Raw genomic sequence first — 19,981 nt, forward strand, 5'->3', positions numbered from 1 at the left:
AGCCTATCCTGCTCTCTGCTAATTCTGGAATCCTCCACTCTTCCATCCACTCCATCCTCCACAGTGACTACCTACTGTACCACTCACCCCTCCCTCCTAGATTGTAAGCTCCAAGGAGCAGGGCCCTCAAATCCCTCTTGTATTGAACTGTATTGTTACTGTATTGTCTCCCACTATAATGTAAAGCGCTGAGCAAACCGTTGGCGCTATATAAATAATGTATAATAATATATATTGGCGTGATCTATAGATATATATTGGAGTGATCTATATATATATTGGAGTGATCCATAGACATCTATTGGAGTGATGTATAGATATACTGTATATATATTGGATCGATCTATAGATATATATTGGAGTGATGCATAGATATATATATTGGAGCGATGTATAGATATATATTGGAGCGATGTATAGATATATATATTGGAGCAATCTATAGATATATATTGGAGTGATCTATAGATATATATATTAGAGTGATCCATAGACATCTATCGGAGTGATGTATAGATATACTGTATATATATATTGGATCGATCTATAGATATATATTGGAGTGATGCATAGATATATATATTGGAGCGATGTGTAGATATATATTGGAGCGATGTATAGATATATATATTGGAGCGATGTATAGATATATATTGGAGTGATCTATAGATATATATATTAGAGTGATCCATAGACATCTATCGGAGTGATGTATAGATATACTGTATATATATATTGGATCGATCTATAGATATATATTGGAGTGGTCTATAGATATATATTGGAGTGATGTATATATATATATGTTGGAGCAATCTATAGATATATATTGGAGCGATTTATATATATTTATATATTGGAGCGATCTATAGATATAAATTGGAGTGATCTATAGATATAAATTGGAGCGATCTATAGATATAAATTGGAGCGATGTATAGATATATATTGGAGCGATCTATAGATATATATTGGAGAGATCTATAGATATATATTGGAGAGATCTATAGATATATATAGGAGTGATGTATAGATATATATTGGAGCGGTCTATAGATATATATTGGAGTGACCTATAATTATATATATTGGAGAGATCTATAGATATAAATTGGAGCGATCTATAGATATAAATTGGAGCGATCTATAGATATATATTGGAGAGATCTATAGATATATATAGGAGTGATGTATAGATATATATTGGAGCGGTCTATAGATATATATTGGAATGATCTATAGATATATATTGGAATGATCTATAGATATATATTGAATCGATCTATAGATATATATTGGAGTGGTCTATAGATATATATTGGAGTGATGTATAGATATATATTGGAGCGATCTATAGATATAAATTGGAGCGATCTAGATATATATTGGAGCGATCTATAGATATATATTGGAGAGATCTATAGATATATATAGGAGTGATGTATAGATATATATTGGAGCGGTCTATAGATATATATTGGAGTGACCTATAATTATATATATTGGAGAGATCTATAGATATATATTGGAGTGGTCTATAGATATATATTGGAGTGATCTATAGATATATATTGGAGTGATCTATAGATATATATTGGAGCGATGTATAGATATATATTGGAGTGATCTATAGATATATATTGGAGAGATCTATAGATATATATTGGAGTGATCTATAGATATATATATTAGAGTGATCCATAGACATCTATCGGAGTGATGTATAGATATACTGTATATATATATTGGATCGATCTATAGATATATATTGGAGTGATGTATAGATATATATTGGAGCGATGTATAGATATATATTGGAGCGATGTATAGATATATATATTGGAGCGATGTATAGATATATATTGGAGCGATCTATAGATATAAATTGGAGTGATGTATAGATATATATTGGATCGATCTATAGATATATATTGGAGTGGTCTATAGATATATATTGGAGTGATGCATAGATATATATATTGGAGCGATGTATAGATATATATTGGAGCGATGTATAGATATATATATTGGAGCGATGTATAGATATATATTGGAGCGATGTATAGATATATATTGGAGCGATGTATAGATATATATATTGGAGCGATGTATAGATATATATTGGAGCGATCTATAGATATAAATTGGAGTGATGTATAGATATATATTGGATCGATCTATAGATATATATTGGAGTGGTCTATAGATATATATTGGAGTGATGTATAGATATATATATTGGAGCGATCTATAGATATATATTGGAGCGATTTATATATATTTATATATTGGAGTGATCTATAGATATAAATTGGAGCGATCTATAGATATAAATTGGAGCGATCTATAGATATAAATTGGAGCGATCTATAGATATATATTGGAGCGGTCTATAGATATATATTGTAATGATCTATAGATATATATTGGAGAGATCTATAGATATAGGAGTGATGTATAGATATATATTGGAGAGATCTATAGATATAGGAGTGATCTATAGATATATATTGGAGTGGTCTATAGATATATATTGGATCGATCTATAGATATATATTGGAGTGGTCTATAGATATATATTGGAGTGATGTATAGATATATATTGGAGCGATCTAGAGATATAAATTGGAGCGATCTATAGATATAAATTGGAGCAATCTATAGATATAAATTGGAGCGGTCTATAGATATATATTGGAATGATCTATAGATATATATTGGAGCGATGTATAGATATATATTGGAGTGGTCTATAGATATATATTGGAGCGATGTATAGATATATATTGGAGTTGTCTATAGATATATATTGGAGTGACCTATAATTATATATATTGGAGAGATCTATAGATATATATTGGAGCGATCTATAGATATATATTGGAGCGATCTATAGATATATATTGGAGTGACCTATAATTATATATATTGGAGCGGTCTATAGATATATATTGGAGCGGTCTATAGATATATATTGGAGCGATGTATAGATATATATTGGAGTGGTCTATAGATATTGGAGCGATCTATAGATATATATTGGAGCAGTCTATAGATATATATTGGAGCGGTCTATAGATATATATTGGAGCGATGTATAGATATATATTGGAGTGGTCTATAGATATATATTGGAGCGATGTATAGATATATATTGGAGCGGTCTATAGATATATATTGGAGCGGTCTATAGATATATATTGGAGCGGTCTATAGATATATATTGGAGTGGTCTATAGATATTGGAGCGATCCATAGCCATCTATCGGAGTGATGTATAGCAGTGTATGGGAGTGCTATGAATCCCGTCTCTCCCCATCCCCGGGCGGTGATTAGTGATGGCCCTCAGCTGTTCCGCGCAGTGATAAGCTCCCTCTCCCCGCTCCTCCTCTCTCACACTCAGGACAGGGATGGCGGGGTTCATGTACTCGCCGTACAGCGCCTACCAGCACTACAACCCCCCGGCTCCGCAGCCCCCCGCCCGGAACAAGCAGGCCAGCTGGAAGTCCGGGAAGAGCTCGGAGCCCGCCGACTACCTGGACAATCTGCAGAGAGCCCAGCTGAAGGCCATCCTGTCCCAGGTGAACCCCAACCTCACCCCCCGCCTGCGCAGGGCCAACACCAGGGATGTGGGGGTGCAGGTGAACCCACGGGTGGACACCGGGATACAGTGCTCTCTGGGGCCCCGCACCCTCCGGAGACCCCCTCCTACTCCTCCACCACCGCCCGAGGCTACACGATTCACCCGCCCGATGGCCGTCTATTCGCCGGTTCTGGAGCGCCGCCTCCTGTCTTTGCGTCCAACCGACTACAAGAACGACCAGACTGAGGAGCGCGGGGCGGAACAAGAAGAAACAGAGGCGGAGCCGAGCACAGAGAAAAGCGCAGCTGACGAGGAGGAGCTCGGGAAATCTGCCTTTCAGGTAGCCGTACTAATCTCTACTGCACCCCCACAAGATACCCTGAACCCTACTATCCTTCATCCTGTAATAGGACTGGACAGACAAATCTCACTCCCTTCACCCCCCCCAATCTGGTACATCTGAACCCTAGTATCCTTCATCCTGCAATAAGTCTAGATGGATGGAGTAATGTAACCTCCACACTGGACACCCTGCACTCCAGGTCTCTGGTATTAACCATGCAAGAGGACTAGATGGAATCCCCCTCTTCTCCCCCCCCCCTTGCAGTCCCTACTCTCATGCAGTAAGCAGGACTAATCCAGACTGCTCCCCCCCCTCAACCGGTGTCTTCCATCCTGTTATAGGGCTAAATGGACTATACCAACCAATCCCTTTCCTGGAAATGCACTGCACCCTTCACTTTGAATAGGACTAAGCCCAACTGTGGACTGGTACCTCCCCCCCACCCACCCCACCCCTTCTCAGTGGCAGTAATCCTCAGTGCACTTCTCCCACCAAGTGGACACCATGTACTCTTTGGCAGAAAAATGCTTGTCAATGTCTAATATTTTTACAAGTCTTTAGGTGCGTTTATTACAAGCATCAAGTGCTTGGGCGTTAATTCATTTTATTGGCTAGAATAATTTATTTTAGCCATTGAAATTAATTAACGCTCAAGCAATAAACATGCCTAGCGTTGACATGCGTTTAGACACCTTTACAATAAAGCAGGGTTTTTTTTTGTCTGCCGAGATGCTGCTGCTCCTGAATGCACTGGCATTGGGTTTTTCCTGTTGGTAAATGCTGCTGCTAAAAGCTTCTACGTGTGTGTGTGTGTGTGTGTGTGTATGGACACATAGGATAACATGGAGGGCTGTTTTAAAGCAGTAAAACAAAACACCTGACACCCCTAAAAGTGGCTGCAAAAAACGCCTTGTGTGCATGAGGCCTTAATGTGCCATGCACTTTATGGCTTTATCTGGAACTTTGCTTCAAATTTGTAACTAGTGTATACAATTTTGGAGCTTAGTAGTGATGGGACGAACACCCCCACGTTTGGTTCATGGTCGAACATTCAAACCAAATTAACAACTTCAAATTTTGAATTTAAAGTGTTACTAAACTCACAACAGTAAATTCAGTCTGTATATGCAGTAAAACATGCTTGTTATACTTGCTATGCAACCAAAGGGGGTTAATCCTCTTTGTGTAAAAACACTTGTTTGATCCTGACCTCTGATCCTCCCCTTCTTCCAGTGTCCCGTTATATCTTGATGATACCCCCCCTAAATTCCTACCAGACCCCTGATCCAAGCACAGGCCTGGCAGGGTAGGAAAGGGGGGGGGGGTATAATTTCCCACAACCCTGGCCTGGTGGTTGTGGGGGTCTGCAGGAGAGCTCATTAGCATCTGGGTACCCCTTTATACCCCCCTTGTAAATAAGGGGTACTTGCACCCCCTACCAATTCACTAAAGGGTTAAATTTAGTAAAAAATAGACCAGTATTTTTTTTTTTTTTAATTCCTTAACAAAACAAGTTTGAGTCCTTTATTAAAAAAAAAAAAGAGCCAAAAAATTAGTCCATCGTGTCCAGCATTGTCATGACTCCAACTCCATGGGGGAAAAAAAAAAAAACGCCGACCAGTCCGCACTTGTGTTCGACTAAAACCTCAAGCCCATCCCTACTTGTCAGAACTAAACTCCACTCCCTTGCCTCCAACTCTATTTCCTGGTTTTCCTCTTGCCTCTCCCAGTACATTTTCAGTATCGTATACAACACCAGCTCCTCCGCTCCTTTTCCTCTTTGTGGGTTACCCAAAGACTGTCCAAGAGGTTGCCTCATATTCTATCTACACCTTTCCTTGGCCAATTGATTACCTCCCATGGCTTCCAGTACCACCTCTATGCTGCTGACACCCAGATCTACCTCTACTGCTGCAAATCCGTTCACTGGTTTCTACTAGCCCAAGGTATACAATATGAAATTCCAACCACAACACACAAAGCCATCCACAACACTGCCCCCCAGCTACATCACCAACCTTATCTGCAGATATTGTCCAAATCGTCCTATCCACTCCATGACATCTTGCTTTCTCGCTCCCTTGCCGCCTCCAGAACTTCTCCCATCCTCAAACTCCCTACTTCAGTATGTCTGGTCAGTTCCCAATCTGGCCACCTTTAGGCAATCTTTGACTGCTCTATTCAGGGAAGCCCACTCCACCTAAGAACTGAACTTGAATTGCATCCATCAGATTATCGCCTTTTGTACCACCTTCCCCTTCCTTTGGACTGTAAGCTCCATGAGCAGGGCCTCCCATTCCTTTGGGATTGAAATTTATTGTAATGCACCGCACAAACTGTTGGCACTATATAAAATATGAATCCTGTATAATGTGATCTATAAAATGTTGTGTTGAGTATGGCTTTACACATGCTATGCATTTTTCTTGTCTTTCAGTTCTTGGAACAAAAATATGGCTATTTCCACTGCAAAGACTGTAAAACGCGATGGGAGAGTGCATATGTCTGGTGTATTTCTGGAAGCAACAAGGTGAGTGCATTATCGCATACAAAGTAGAATCCCTGTCTTGACAGGTTACCTGTCACATTAGATGGCTTGGATGTTTCTTGGTTTGTACTCTGCTTTGCGATTAATAGGCTCATGGTGTGGCAATATGAAGGGGGAAAAAAAGAATCTGGCATCTTGAGATGAGCTGGGTAGTTGTGTGGTGGTTTCTACTAAAGTTTTTACTTTTCACCTGTTGGCTCAGCCAGAAACACATTTTCGTCCTAAAGTGATTAAACATTTTCTTTATTGCGTAGAAGGGGGTTTTCATTCTATTACAGAATAGATGTGTAAAAGCTGGTAACATTGAGATTGCTACAGTACACAGTTACAAATGTGCTGGAGTTTTTGACAAGTCCAGCTGACATTTTCTGTACCTACAGCAAATGTACTTGGCCTGAAAACACTAATGCAGGCACCATTCTAAGGATCAATAAATTGAAATAATCCCTTGATTGTTCTTGGCTTTGGATATTCTACAGTATATTTAGTGCTTGTTTACACCAGATGCAGTATGAATACACACAAGAAACCTGTTTCAGTGATGCTAGTTTATGCCATCGCAGTGTTTTCATGTGCCGAAAAAATAGTTTTGTGTTTTTTTTTTTTTTTGTTTTTTTTTTTTAATATGGGTAAAACATCCTTTACCCTAGGTTTACGCCTCTGCATTTTGCAGAAACGCAGTACAGTCCATTTAACATTTCCTATGGGACATATTTACACCTGTGCATTTTTGGAAAGGGAGTTTTTCTTTCTATAGACTTCAAAAATGCAGCAAAAACGAAATACATGCTTTTTTGCAGCATTTCCACTGATCTGCCTAGGCAACAAGAAAAATAATAAAAATGAGTCCCACAACCTGCTTAGGTGTGTACCAGTGGGTTTGAGCTACCCGCTGTCACAGGAAGGGTGGATTTGGGGGGGGGGGGGTGTTAGTGGCAGGGAGGTTGCAGGTGCTGGAACATGTCCCCTTTTTTGAAGGGGAACTTCTAGAAAAATGCAATGGACACAACCAGGGCTGGCAATAAGGGGGTACCACTTGATGCCTGGGAAACAAGCAGAAGGGGAACCTGGACAGGGGGCAGAATTTATACGGACTAATCCTTGCAGTTCCCCCTAAAGCAGCCAAAAGCTGGTTTCTCTCCCAGAAAGGTGAAATGTTTGCATCACCCCTGCCTGTGGGACCATGGCAGACCCCAAAAAGTCTTCACCTGTTCTGACTTCTACCATATATAGATTACCTAATTGCTTTTAAATGTAGTGTTTGTCACTCATGGATTTGGACAGCAGTCCTGTCATGAGGAGCGAAGTGTGTGGGGAAAAATTGGCAACATTTGAAAGCGGACAAAGCATATTGACTATTTTTATTTGAAGTTAGTCTATTTGCCAACTCTAGCTGTGATGGCTGAGTTGATCTTGTGGCTTTATAACCTTTGTGTTCATTTAGTCTTGGTTTGGTCAGGTTCTGGTAATTTCTTGCCAGTAGGCTAAAGAGATGGAGACCTAATTTGCATGTTTTTTGGGAGTCCAACCAATCCCAGGTTTGGAGACCCTGGTAGAGTGGTGGACCAGCCCATAAATATAGGATAGTCTAGTTGGGTGGATGATGGAGTGCTGAGGAGACTGGCCTGGGAGGGATCCCTTGGGGTCAGCAGTACAGGATTACCAGGATCAAGGACAGTACATCAGCACACCCAGGGATTCACAAGGGGTCAGACTGCCACATGTAGCAAGCTTTCAAAGGACAGCTCTGTGCTTTAGCCTTCTGGGAGATCTTCAGAGCAGCCAGGAGGGCTGGTAGGGTCTACAGGCTGGGGAGCTGTTCTACAGGGGAGAGGAGACCTCTGCATGTAGTTTACAAGTCAAGCTGGTTTTCAGAGGGGGGCTGCAAGTCCCTCAGCTGTTGCTACTGATCCACAAAGACTGACTGCTTTCAAGGAAAAGAACAGTCCAGGAAGTTGTCCCAGCGCATTGATTTAGTCAAGTTGGAAATCCCATACCTATTGCCCTATCTTAATATTTATTTTTTTTTTTCCCCTCTAATATAACTCCAAAGCTCATGGACTGTTCAGACTGTAGATGAATGTGGAAAATGCATGTTGCCTGGCTGTGCAGAGCTTAGGGGTACCTAGAAACGGTGATCTTCATGAGCGTAGTGTTTCCCTAAACTATACAGCAGTTTCCCTCAATGCCTTCAGGTTGGAGTAAGTGTAAACATGTTTAAATATATGGAAGAGAATCGGTACTTCATGCCATTTCCTTGAATTACTTTCTAGTCAGTGGTAGAACCAGGTGTCACCGGCAGGTAAAAAGTTTTCCTCTTTGGTGTGGCACCAAGTGTAGTGCTTTAGCCTCCAGCCATAACTAGCACACAAGCTGTAATGGATGCTGTGAAGGTCACAGCGTCAGACCCCCAGCCCTTCTCACCAACCTGTGACTGAAGGACTAGCCAATCTAAAACCAAGCTGTCATGTGCGTAACAATGCCACACTCAACTGCACCCTGCACAAAGATTTTCCAGCTAATGGACCACAATCTATGTACCTGAAGCCTGAGAGCGATTGTTACTTGGTCAGGTTAATTATGCAATTAACCCTTCATGCCACCTCTGCCTTTTTGTGGAGAAAAGGAGGAAACTCGCCAATATTAGCAATGACACTATGATGTTTGAATAAGCGTCTGTATACACCATGTCACCGCAGACAGATGTATGCAGAAGTTTAAAAAAAACACAGTATCGTTCTTCAGAAACAGGGATTCTTAGTTTGCATTAAAGAGCTTTAGAAACAGTTCAACACTTTTCAGGAAATAGTATTTATTACTAAAAAGGTCAAAAGGGTGCAATCAAAATATTTACAGACAAAGGTGTGTGTGTGTGTGTGTGTGTGTGTACACAACAGGGGGATAACAGAAAGTTAGAGGTAGAATACTTGCCGTCAGCCTTGGTACCCTTTTGTTCAGGAAACTTGAATCTTAAACCATCTCCCAAGTTGGTTCCTGATGTTAAAAGGGGAGAATTCTTTAACTTACTGCTCTAAGCATAACAGCCTTTTTCTAGGAACCCAGCAGGGTGTCCTCTTACAGCAGAGAACTAATCGCCTCATTTGGGGAGGGGTGTTTTAGGCTATGACCAAATTACTCAGTTCATATCATGGTCAATAACCTTCCCTAGGTGCATGTAGCAGCCTAGCCACTAGTAGGTTCATATGCAGAATGATATCCTGAACGTCCCGACCTCAAATGCCATATCGAACTATATGGCTCTCTGCTCTCCCCTAGACTTCAACTAGGGGTGTAAGATATCAGGTGACTCGCATTAAACTGAGCTATCCGAATATATGCTTTGCTTCATTGCAATTTCCTAGCTTAAGCAATGAAATTGTATGGACAAGTGGGTTTTAAATGTGATGCCTGTTTTTTGGCTATCTTGGAATGCGTTTGAAGGACTGGTTTATAGCTTTATGATCACCTCCAAACAAGAGTCTGACATACTGGGCCCAGGCTAATTGGGGTTTATTACCATGAAGCTCTCCCGCTGTGCCTGATGCCTGTGATCTCCGCATACATACAGACCACATTCCTGAAGGAGGGGGATTGGAGGGAGACAATGATGCAAGATGGATGACCGCATCTGTCACGATTGCAGCATCAGACCCCAGACCTTCTCACCCAAACTCGTGACTAAAGGGCTAGCCGATCTAAAACTGCGATATGACGTGTGTAACAATACTGCACAACTATTTTCCAGCTAATGGATACAGATCACTGTACCGGCAGCCTGAGCGATTGTTACTGGGTCAGGTTAATTACGCAATTAACCCTTCACACTGCCACCACTTTTTGTTCGAGAGGAAACTGGGCGATCTCAGCTATAACACTATAATGATTGAGAATTGTCTGTATAAAACGGTCATAACACAAGCCTGTTATACTACAGTGTTAAACAGTAGCGTTCTCTTTAGAGGCAGGGATTCATAAATTTCAATACAGAGCTATAGAAACAGTTCAACACTTTCAGAGATTTATTACTAAAAGGTCAAACTGGTGCAATAAATATTTACAGAAACAAGATGTAACTAAGATATACATATGCAAAGATATCAGAGGTGAAAGGGTTAAGGTACTTGCCAAAGTCCTGGGTTAGCAGATCCAAGTTTCAGAGCAAGAGGGCACGTGTCTCCCCAGGTGGTATTGCTGTTATAAAATGGCAGACTTCTTCAACTTAACTAGTCTTAGGCCTGACAGCCCAATTTGTAGTTCCCAGCAGGGGGTGTTGCTGAAGTCAAAGGACCAATACCTTGTTTGGGAGGGAACGTCTGGGCATAGACCTAAACTAGAGCCAAAATCTTTCCTAACTCATATTTTGGCCTGTGGGTAGATTATTATGCAGATAAGTCTGAGGATTGATTAGATATGAATTATGTAATTCTATATTGAACGGTTCATGATCTATTTTTCTGCTTTCCTGTGTATGCGAGACGAGTCGAGTGACCCATCAAACTGTTTGGCTCCTCCTAGTCAATCTGACGGTATGTCTGGTTTTTATGTAAATTTCTCATATTCCAAGATATGAGAAATGGATTTTGAGGAGTGTTATCTGATTCTGTCACCTATGCTGCATTAGGTTCATTAGGTCAGAATCTTTCAACTCTTGAGAGCTTGTCTTCTCTTCCGAGGTGGGAAATGGCACAGGTTCTTGGGACAGTGAGGCACCTCATGGCTACCTGCTGGGATCTGGCCTGTGACACTTTTAACACATCTATCACTGCCTCTGAGTGGGGGGGAGGGGGGGAAGAATGAGGGAATAACATGGCTACTCTTAACAAAATGGCAGACTGCGTCAGTCTCTGGTGCACATGTTTGCAACAGCGTCAGTCTCTACGTACAGATGCAGTCTGTAATTCTATAAAATTGGTGGCATGCAGTTTCCTTCACCAACATGTGTTCTGTGCAAAAAAAATTTGGCTATACTTTTTGGCGCATTCTCACTGACTGCTGTATACGGTAACATTTTTCATTGCCAATGTGAGGGAGCAGTAAGCTTTTCAGCAGCTGCAGTTCTGCTCTAAGCTGTACTGTCGCCTGCAGTCATTGTCCTAACACTGCTGTCATGATGCATGGAATGCCAAAATGTTACTTATGGAAGTTAGAACCTCTGTCAAGTGTCTGTGCCCTACTGGGTAGGTTCACACTCCATTATGGTGACCATTGCCACAGGTACATAGTTGTAACAGGGACAAGAATATTTATTTTGGGTAAAACCTTTTCTGGTGACAGGGGGATAATTTCATGTTTTGGAGAGATCTCAAAGGGAAACTTTACAAAAAAACATCTATGTGGTGTGGGGGGTGCTGGGGTCTTTAGAACTAAAAGCTAGTTTTAAAAAAGAGAATCAAGCTTTTATTGTAGAAGACATGGAATGTATACTGACCTGCTTAAGTGCAGCTCCATTCAGTCATTCCAGCACACAGATCTATGCCAGAATGAGCTCCTGTGCTAGTGATGTCCTCCAGTGCCAACCAATGAAGACATCTGCAGCCCGGTAGATGCCAGAAGGTTGCATTGGACCATTAGAGGGGTATCAAACTTTAGTTCTGCTTTAACATTCTTTCCTCTTGTCCAAAAATGTTTCCATACTTGGTTTGCCATGTACAGAATGGTAGCTTTGACTTTTCTCTTTTCAGGTGTATTTTAAACAGCTATGCCGCAAATGCCAGAAAGGATTCAATCCCTACAGAGTGGAAGAGATTCAGTGTCAGGTGACTGTTCTGTTTGTTTTCAGTTCTAAACAGGTTTGTATGTATGGGGGGGACTGCAAGTCCACATTTGAGGTACTTTAACTTTGTACTAGTGTGTAACTTTGTACTGGTGTATATCCTAACTTGGGTTTTGGTTGGGTTTTTAAAATGTGGATACCATTGTACAAATATTAGGCTTATACAGCTTCCTTAAAGCCTTTAAAGTTGAAGGCTAAGCATGTGAACACCTGTTTAAAGTGCAGGTTGGTGTTTTGCCTGTCTCTTGTGATCAGGCACATCTACCAGGTCCTATGGTTGGACAAAGGATCCTGTGTAATACTAGTGGACTGTTGGTGCACAACAGCATTCTTCACTTGGTAGGTGCCAAGTCCTGATCTGGGTAACCATTAGTCTGTGTTCTGCCACTTCTAGTGCCAATGCAGTTAGAACCCTCTATTGACATTGCTTCTTCCCCTGCCTATAGATGGCAGCAATGTATTGCCTGTTCAATGCTTGAGTTCTTTGTAGAATAAGCATGTTGTCATGTAACTACATCAAACATTGACGCTATCTTTGCAGCCATCCTGCTAAACTGGAACTGTGGCTCTTTGGATCAAGGTGGTCGGGGAGGTTACAGCATGCCCCAGGGTGTTCTCTTCTGTTGCCTTTTTTTTTTTTTTTATTTTTTTTATTTCACCTGGTGATCTGGCCAGCAAGTGTTTCAACAGGAGCTGACCTGCAGATGTGGCAGTTGGGTTTGTGGCAGGGTGCTTACAATGGTCAGCTATTTATGTAGAACCTTTATCCCAAAAACGAAACCATTGAACTCTGCCTAACTCTTTAGGCAGTTACAGCAACTTTATTTTAGTGTATCTAAATCTGCTAGTACACTTAGCATCCCCACCCCATTAACAATACTGCTGTCCAAAAGGTGCTTCTGTTGCTGCTTCAGAGGGCAGCATCAGTCCAAGCATTTTTGTTGTGTTGGGCCCTCAAAGTCACGTTGGGGAGACCCCTGATCTAGAGTGTAAGCAATCTTAATACATGTGGTGTTACTGGCCAGATCACCAGGGGGAAGGCCTAACGAAAACTAATGCAGACATTCAGTCTAAGTATTGATGAAATGCAATATTTGTTTTTAATGCTACTTTAAGCCGCTACCCAATCCTCCCATTTGGATCAAATAAGTTTGTGTAAAAAAACAGGATAAACAAAACCAATAAATATGCATGGAGCCCCATAATCTACTGCAGAACTGTCAAAATATGGTATAATGGCACTGGTGTTTAACTGCAATTATCCTGCTACAGTGTAATCTGCAAACTACTGTTGAATTGCTTGCAAAAAGCAATGGAAGGTTGGCTAGCTATATTAAAGCCAGCAAGGCTCCTAATTGCATGTGCTTCTAGAATAGGGCAGTTGAGGCATACATAGGGAGCTATGCAATGCTTCTATGTAGAAGAGTAAGGCTTGTCTTCATATGTGCTTCAGCTTGTTAAAATAGTGTGAACTTCAAGCTTTTATAAGCTTTCAGCCTTTAAAATTCCTCCTAGTGCCTGTCTGGAAATGATGAACCACAGATCTGAGTGCTGATTGTATTTTTTCAGTGTGCTTCAATTGGTACTGAAAGCTGCTAGCAGCTTATATAAAGTGGCAATCAACACTTCCATTAGGATCAGTCCCAACATTTACAAACTGGAGCTGAAAGCTCTACAAATGCTTTGTAGAAGCTTGCTGTTCCTCTTTTACAGGATGAAGCCTTTGGAAAATAGGCCTAATGGACCAAAGATTGCTTATGGGTGAAGACTATGGCACTTGAACTCTGGGCATAGATCTCCAAATGAACATCTTGCAAGTAGCAGCTCTTGGTCTGGCACATGGGTATCCCACTTCCTAGCAAGGGTTTTTTTTTTTTTTTTTTTTTTAAGACCAGTAGTTTTAATCATGCATGTTATGTTGACCTTTTCATACTATATTGGCTTTGACAGAGGATTCAAGATTTTGCTTGTGGCGTTTTTGTAATCTGATGTAAAGGCAGACTATCAAACTTTATATATTTTATATATTTTTTTTTTTTCTTCCCTTCCCTCAAGGTTTGTTCAAAGACTCGTTGCTCCTGTCCCCAAAAGAAAAGACACATAGATCTGAAGAGGCCTCACCGCCAGGAACTGTGTGGTCGCTGCAAAAACAAAAGGCTCTCTTGTGACAATACATACAGCTTTAAATATATAGTCTGATGTGGAGCATAGCATTGTAACTGCAGAGCACTTTGTTCAACTGCATAGCACTTTGTGGCGTTACTTGAGATTACACTGAATCCTGGTTTTTGACCCCGGCACTGGATAATGGACTGATTTTTGTATCTGTCTTGTGTGGCAATATTTTGTATACTTTGTAAATAAAGTTTCTTTGACAGTATGTTTCACAAGACTTTGATTTGATCAATCATCCTGGAATTCATGTCAGATTTTGTTGGGAGCTGTGCTGCAGTTGCCACATACTTGGCGCAACAAAGGCACATGTTGGAAGTGGCATGTCAATACTAGGCTAGTGGCAAACCTTAATGTCCACTTCCAAGTCTGGACACTTTCACACCTTCCTGTCCAGGCCAATTTTCATCTTTCAGTGCCATCACACTTTGAAAATTCTGCAGTCATGCAACACTGTACCCATATGAATTTTTTAGCTTGTTTTTTGAGATTACTTCATTTGTATAGCAAAAAGTAATCCAAGTGGCTAATAAAAGACTAAAATAAAGTCCAAACATTTTTGAAACATTCTTATAAAATGTTGCAAATCTTTCTTCATAAATCTTGGCCAAAATGTATTAGGCTATTTTTTTTTTTTTTTTTTGTGAAAAAATACCCCAAGTTAGTCTTATAACCAAAATTTATTATATTTTATATTTTTTAGTCACCCTAGTAGTACAGTGTCACCATAGTGACACTACTTGTGGGGGTCATGGTTTTGTTTTTACACTGATTGCTTTTACATCTATAAAGGCTGTAAAAGCAACTCTCCTTCTCTGGCTGTATTCTTGCAGCCATTGAGATGCTGTGATTGGTCACAGCTTGTCACATGGTACAAGACTGTTTATAGCCTTGTACCATGTGACCTCTGAGGATTCAGATTTCACATGGTACAAGTAGTAAGCAATTATGTCTGGGAGTGACATCTTCTTTACTACTATTCATGTGATCACTGATTGATTAATCGGTGATCACATGAATCAGGACCTCACACAGATGTCCTGTACTGCAATTGGGCATCAGATCATGGTGCCACACGCTCCCAGGGAGTGCAGAGGCAATTAATGCAGGGGCCATGCACTGCTCCAATCCAGCTGTTTATGTACATTGGCCGGATGGGAAGTGGTTAAGGTTCGATCTTGGGTTGATTGTGAAGGGCAAATTGGATAACTGCCAATGAAGTTGCACTTGTAAGGGAATTTTTCCAGAGCTTGGGGCAGAGTGAAATTGTCACTTTGTACTTGGAGCTCTGCCAACTTCAGCCAATCATTCTGAGGCAGCCTCCCTTGCAAAGTGATCAGTCTGGTTGCCTTTAACAGATTGTCCAGTCTAGTTGCCTTTTTAATAACTGTGTAGTAACTGTATGTGAGTAGTTGTAATTAAGACATGTGTAAGCATACATTGGTACCTAAAAGCTAGTTACTGAACACATAACTGTAACTTTATGTATGGAAGGGTGTCCATTCAGAAAAATGGAGGGATCTTTGCAAACTCCACTTTAGGGGAACTTTTGCCTTTTGGAGACCATGTTCCCTTGTCTGTGGTTTATGGAAGACCACCTCTAGGGAGAGTAGGCAATTAGCTAAGTTCCTTATTTTCAATTTCTATAAACCTTAGTGACTAAAATTGGAGGCAATTCCCTGCTGTCCAGGAAAGTGAGTTACCAGAGAAATGTTTCTTGAACCTCTTCCTGGACAGCACATGAGGGGGAGAATCTGAACTGTATTTTCAAGGTTCCTCCAACTACCAAAAAGGCCTTACAACATCAATGTTCAAATTGTTCTAGGCCTAACAGGTTGTTTGTGCTTCTGTCTGTCAGTGTTTCTCAACCTTTCTCTCTGATGCAGAACCCCTTAAAAGTACATAAAATCTGGTGTCACCCCAGTCTAAAATATAAATGTTACTTATGAATTGGAAATCTGAATTAATTTCTGAGATCATGCATAACTGCCTTAATGAAATTTTAGGTTCACATCAGAAGCCCCCCTTCATATGAAGATGTTGCCCTCTTGCCTCAAGGGACCCCATCATTACAGAACACCCCAATCAATCCCCTCTTCATATCAGAACCCTACCCTTTTGGCTCCAGCAGTGTGGCAAAGGGCAGGAGATAGAGGTGGAGTTCCATCTTCCACTGAATGCTGTATGCTACCTACCCTGGATCAGTCATGTAATGCCATGGTGGGTGAGCCAGCTGCCATCACCATAGCAACAAATGATGCTACATGTCCTGGTCCAAAGTGTTATTGGTTGTTATGGTGCTGACAACTTGTGATGCGGATCCAGAACAGGCTGGGTCTTGTGCTCACACCACCCAGAGGGAGCTCTGGTTTAGAGACACTGATCTATGAGCCTTGATTCCTGTTTTTATGTTGGCAGAGCCACAATATTTTCTGTGCTGTCCTAAAAGTTGACTCGTGGTAACAAAGATTTTACTATACAGTATTTTATCTAGTTTTGCAGACTTTTTTACTTTAACAATATAAAATTGAAAACTATTGAATCTGGCTTTTCAAGATGATAGATCTGTCACTTTAAAAGGCAGACTCATCATCCAACCAGCTGTGACATCAGTAACTGAGGTGGGAATGTATGTGTTTTTGTAATGTATCAACTTGAAAGGTAAAAGCAGGCTGCTGTAGCAGAATATACCCAAACTGTTACAAGTGTTTTCTTTCAAAAGAACAAAAAACGGCTCCAGGTCAGTTCCTTCTTCCACTACCATACACATACTAAATGCCAGGTACTGGCCTTGTCTGCACCAGACTCCAATATACAAACATCTGATGGCTACACATCCAGTAAAAACACCTTTTATTTCTCCTAGCATAAAGGTGAAACTCAAAGAATTAGAATATCGTGCAAAAGTTCATTTATTTCAGTAATGCAACTTAAAAGGTGAAACTAATATATGAGAGACTCATTACATGCAAAGCAAGATAGTTCAAGCCATAATTTGTCATAAGTGTGATCATTATGGCTTACTGCTCATGAAAACCCCAAATCCACAATCTCAGAAAATTAGAATTACATGCAATCAATAAAACAAGGTTTGTACTTAGAACAATATTGGACCTCTGAAAAGTATAAGCATGCATATGTATTCAGTACTTGGTTTGGGCTCCTTTGGAAGCAATTACTCAATGCGGCGTGGCATGGAAGCGATCAGCCTGTGGAACTGCTGAGGTGTTATGGAAGACCAGGATGCTTCAATAGCGGCCTTCAGCTCTTCTGCATTGTTCGGTCTCATGTCTCTCATCTTTCTCTTGGCAATGCCCCATAGATTCTCTATGGGGTTCAGGTCAGGCGAGTTTGCTGGCCAATCAAGCACAGTAATCCCACGGTCATTGAACCAGGTTTTGGTGCTTTTGGCAGTGTGGGCAGGTGCCAAGTCCTGCAGGAAAATGGTCAGCATCCCCATAAAGCTTGTCTGCGGAAGGAAGCATGAAGTGCTCCAAAATCTCCAAGATTTCCCTTCAAGGAGTATGAGTCCCGGGTTTGGAATAAATAGCCAAAGGTAAATGCTGCCTTCTCACACGTGTCCAGCTGTACGGACTTTGCGCTTGAGGATATGGGCATCCTCAAGGATGCGATGGATAAAAGGGTGGATTCCCTCCTCAAAAAACATCTGTCCAACCTTAAGCTTGCGATGGCTTCAATGGTAGTGGGCAGGAATTTAGAATCTTGGCTCGACCAGTTGAAGGAACACATGGAGGCAGGGACCTCTAGAATAGAGTTGTTAGAATCCTTCCCAATTCTTCTGAGGGCAGTAAGAAACATGGTGGACTGTACATGGTGGAATCAATTAGGATGTCGGCCAGGTCCTTGGCTCTGGTTAACTCGGCCAGGCGAGCCATCTGGCTCAAGACATGGACCAGGGATACGACTTCAAAGGTAAAGTTGTGTGGAATTCCCTTTTCAGGGGACCTACTGTTTGGGCTGGACCTTGAGACCATTCTGTACAGGACAGCAGATAAGAAGGCCTTCCCAGCCAAGAAAAAGAAGCAGCCAGTCAAGTGGAACTTTTGTAATTTTTTGCAGTCCCAAAGAGATGGGAAGCAGAGCCAGAAGAGAAGTTGGAACCCTCGAAAGAATAGGGGAAAAGGAGGGGTGCTCTTCAGGTCTCCAGCACAGTCTGCAAAGAGCCAATGACGGTCCCCGCTGGGTAGGGGGAAGGCCTCTGTCCTCCTTTCCACAGTGGGAAGAGGCAACATCAAGCACGTTTGTCAAAAACATCATCGCTCAAGGTTACAGCCTGGAGTTTTCAGAAGTTCTGCCGAAAAGGTTTTTAGTTACCAATCTCCCAAGGGACCAGGAGAAGGCACTGGCAATGACTCTTAGAGGAACTGATGCAACAAGAGGTCATTGTTAAGGTTCCCAGAGAACAAGAGGGTCAGGGTTTCTAGTCACATATTTTTCTTGTCAAGAAATCCTCCAGGAAGTTCCGTTTAATTCTGAATCTTAAAAACCTCAACAGGTCCATTCGGTACAAAATGTTTCCGTATGGACACAATTTATTCTGTAAGGAAACTACTGACTGTAGGTTGCTTCATGGCATCTATAGACCTCTGAGATGCTTACCTGCACATTCCAATAGCCCTCTCATCACAGAGATTTCTCCATTTGGCAGTCAATCTAGGGACAAGAATTTGGCATCTGCAGTTCAGAGCACTACCTTTTGGACTCTCGTCTTCCCCCAGGGTGTTCACCAAGGTGATGGCAGAGGCTTTGGAACCCTTAAGGGACAATTGAGATCCCCCTTCAGCCTTATTTAGATGACCTGCTCCTGTTTGCAGAGTCCAGGAGTCGGTTGTTGTCGGAGTTGCAAACGACCCAAGTACACCTTCAGAGGTTGGATTGGCTCTTAAATGTAGAGAAATTGAACTTGACACCAGCTCAGACAGTGAGGTTCTTCAGCTATACAATAGATTTGGTGCAGCAGAAGATATTTTCCTTCCGGAAGCGAAGATGGAAAAAATCCAGTCAGCCCTGGCTCAGGTCCTGTCCAACCTCTAATTATCAGCAAGTGTCGCAATATCAGCTCTCGGACTTCTCACAGCCCCCATTCCGGCAGTTCAATGGGCTAGGCCGCACGTTCTTCCACTCCAGCAGGCTATTCTTCAGAACTGGTCTCATCAGGACTCTCTGGAGAAACCTATAAGGATCTTTTCTTGGGTGAATTTAACAAATTTAGAGAAGGGGCTGCTCTGGTCCTTCCCCATAACCAGGCTCTTAATAACAGATGCAAGCACAAGGGTTTGGGGAGCCCATCTAGAAGATCTAGTGACAGGGTTCATGGTCAAAGGAAGAGGCCAGAAGATCATCCAAATGAAGAGAACTAAAAGCGATGCAGCTGGGTCTCTTACATTTCCAGCAGTCGATCAAAGGCCATCATGTTCAAGTCCTGTCAGACAATATGACAGCCATTGCATATATATCAAAGCAAGGGGGAAGGAGAAGTGAGAGTCTCCTGGAGCTTTCACTCCAAATCCTAACCTGTGCAGAACAGAATGTAGCTTTCCT

General features: G+C 41.4%; 1 protein-coding gene and 1 pseudogene across 1 annotated transcript; both read left to right on the forward strand.

Moving 5' to 3' along the window:
• The first annotated feature begins 3,410 nt into the window (after positions 1–3,410).
• ZAR1L (zygote arrest 1 like) lies at positions 3,411–14,611 on the forward strand. The gene is made up of 4 exons (XM_089690876.1): positions 3,411–3,923; positions 6,364–6,456; positions 12,156–12,230; positions 14,303–14,611. The coding sequence occupies exons 1-4, from the start codon at positions 3,411–3,413 to the stop codon at positions 14,444–14,446; spliced, it is 825 nt and encodes a 274-aa protein (XP_089547002.1). The 3' UTR covers positions 14,447–14,611.
• A 3,898-nt stretch (positions 14,612–18,509) lies between these two features.
• LOC149451259 (uncharacterized) lies at positions 18,510–19,619 on the forward strand (annotated as a pseudogene).
• Positions 19,620–19,981: the final 362 nt, after the last annotated feature.

Source organism: Staurois parvus, unplaced genomic scaffold (assembly GCF_062004578.1).
Source record: "Staurois parvus isolate SC_StPar_1 unplaced genomic scaffold, SC_StPar_1.0 ptg000544l, whole genome shotgun sequence".
NCBI lineage: Eukaryota > Metazoa > Chordata > Amphibia > Anura > Ranidae > Staurois > Staurois parvus.

Coding starts and splice junctions, on each gene's coding strand:
- ZAR1L (XM_089690876.1), top strand. CDS start 3,411: ATGGCGGGGTTCATGTACTCGCCGTACAGCGCCTACCAGCACTACAAC. Junction 3,924..6,363: donor TCGGGAAATCTGCCTTTCAG/GTAGCCGTACTA, acceptor CTTGTCTTTCAG/TTCTTGGAACAAAAATATGG. Junction 12,231..14,302: donor TGGAAGAGATTCAGTGTCAG/GTGACTGTTCTG, acceptor CCTTCCCTCAAG/GTTTGTTCAAAGACTCGTTG.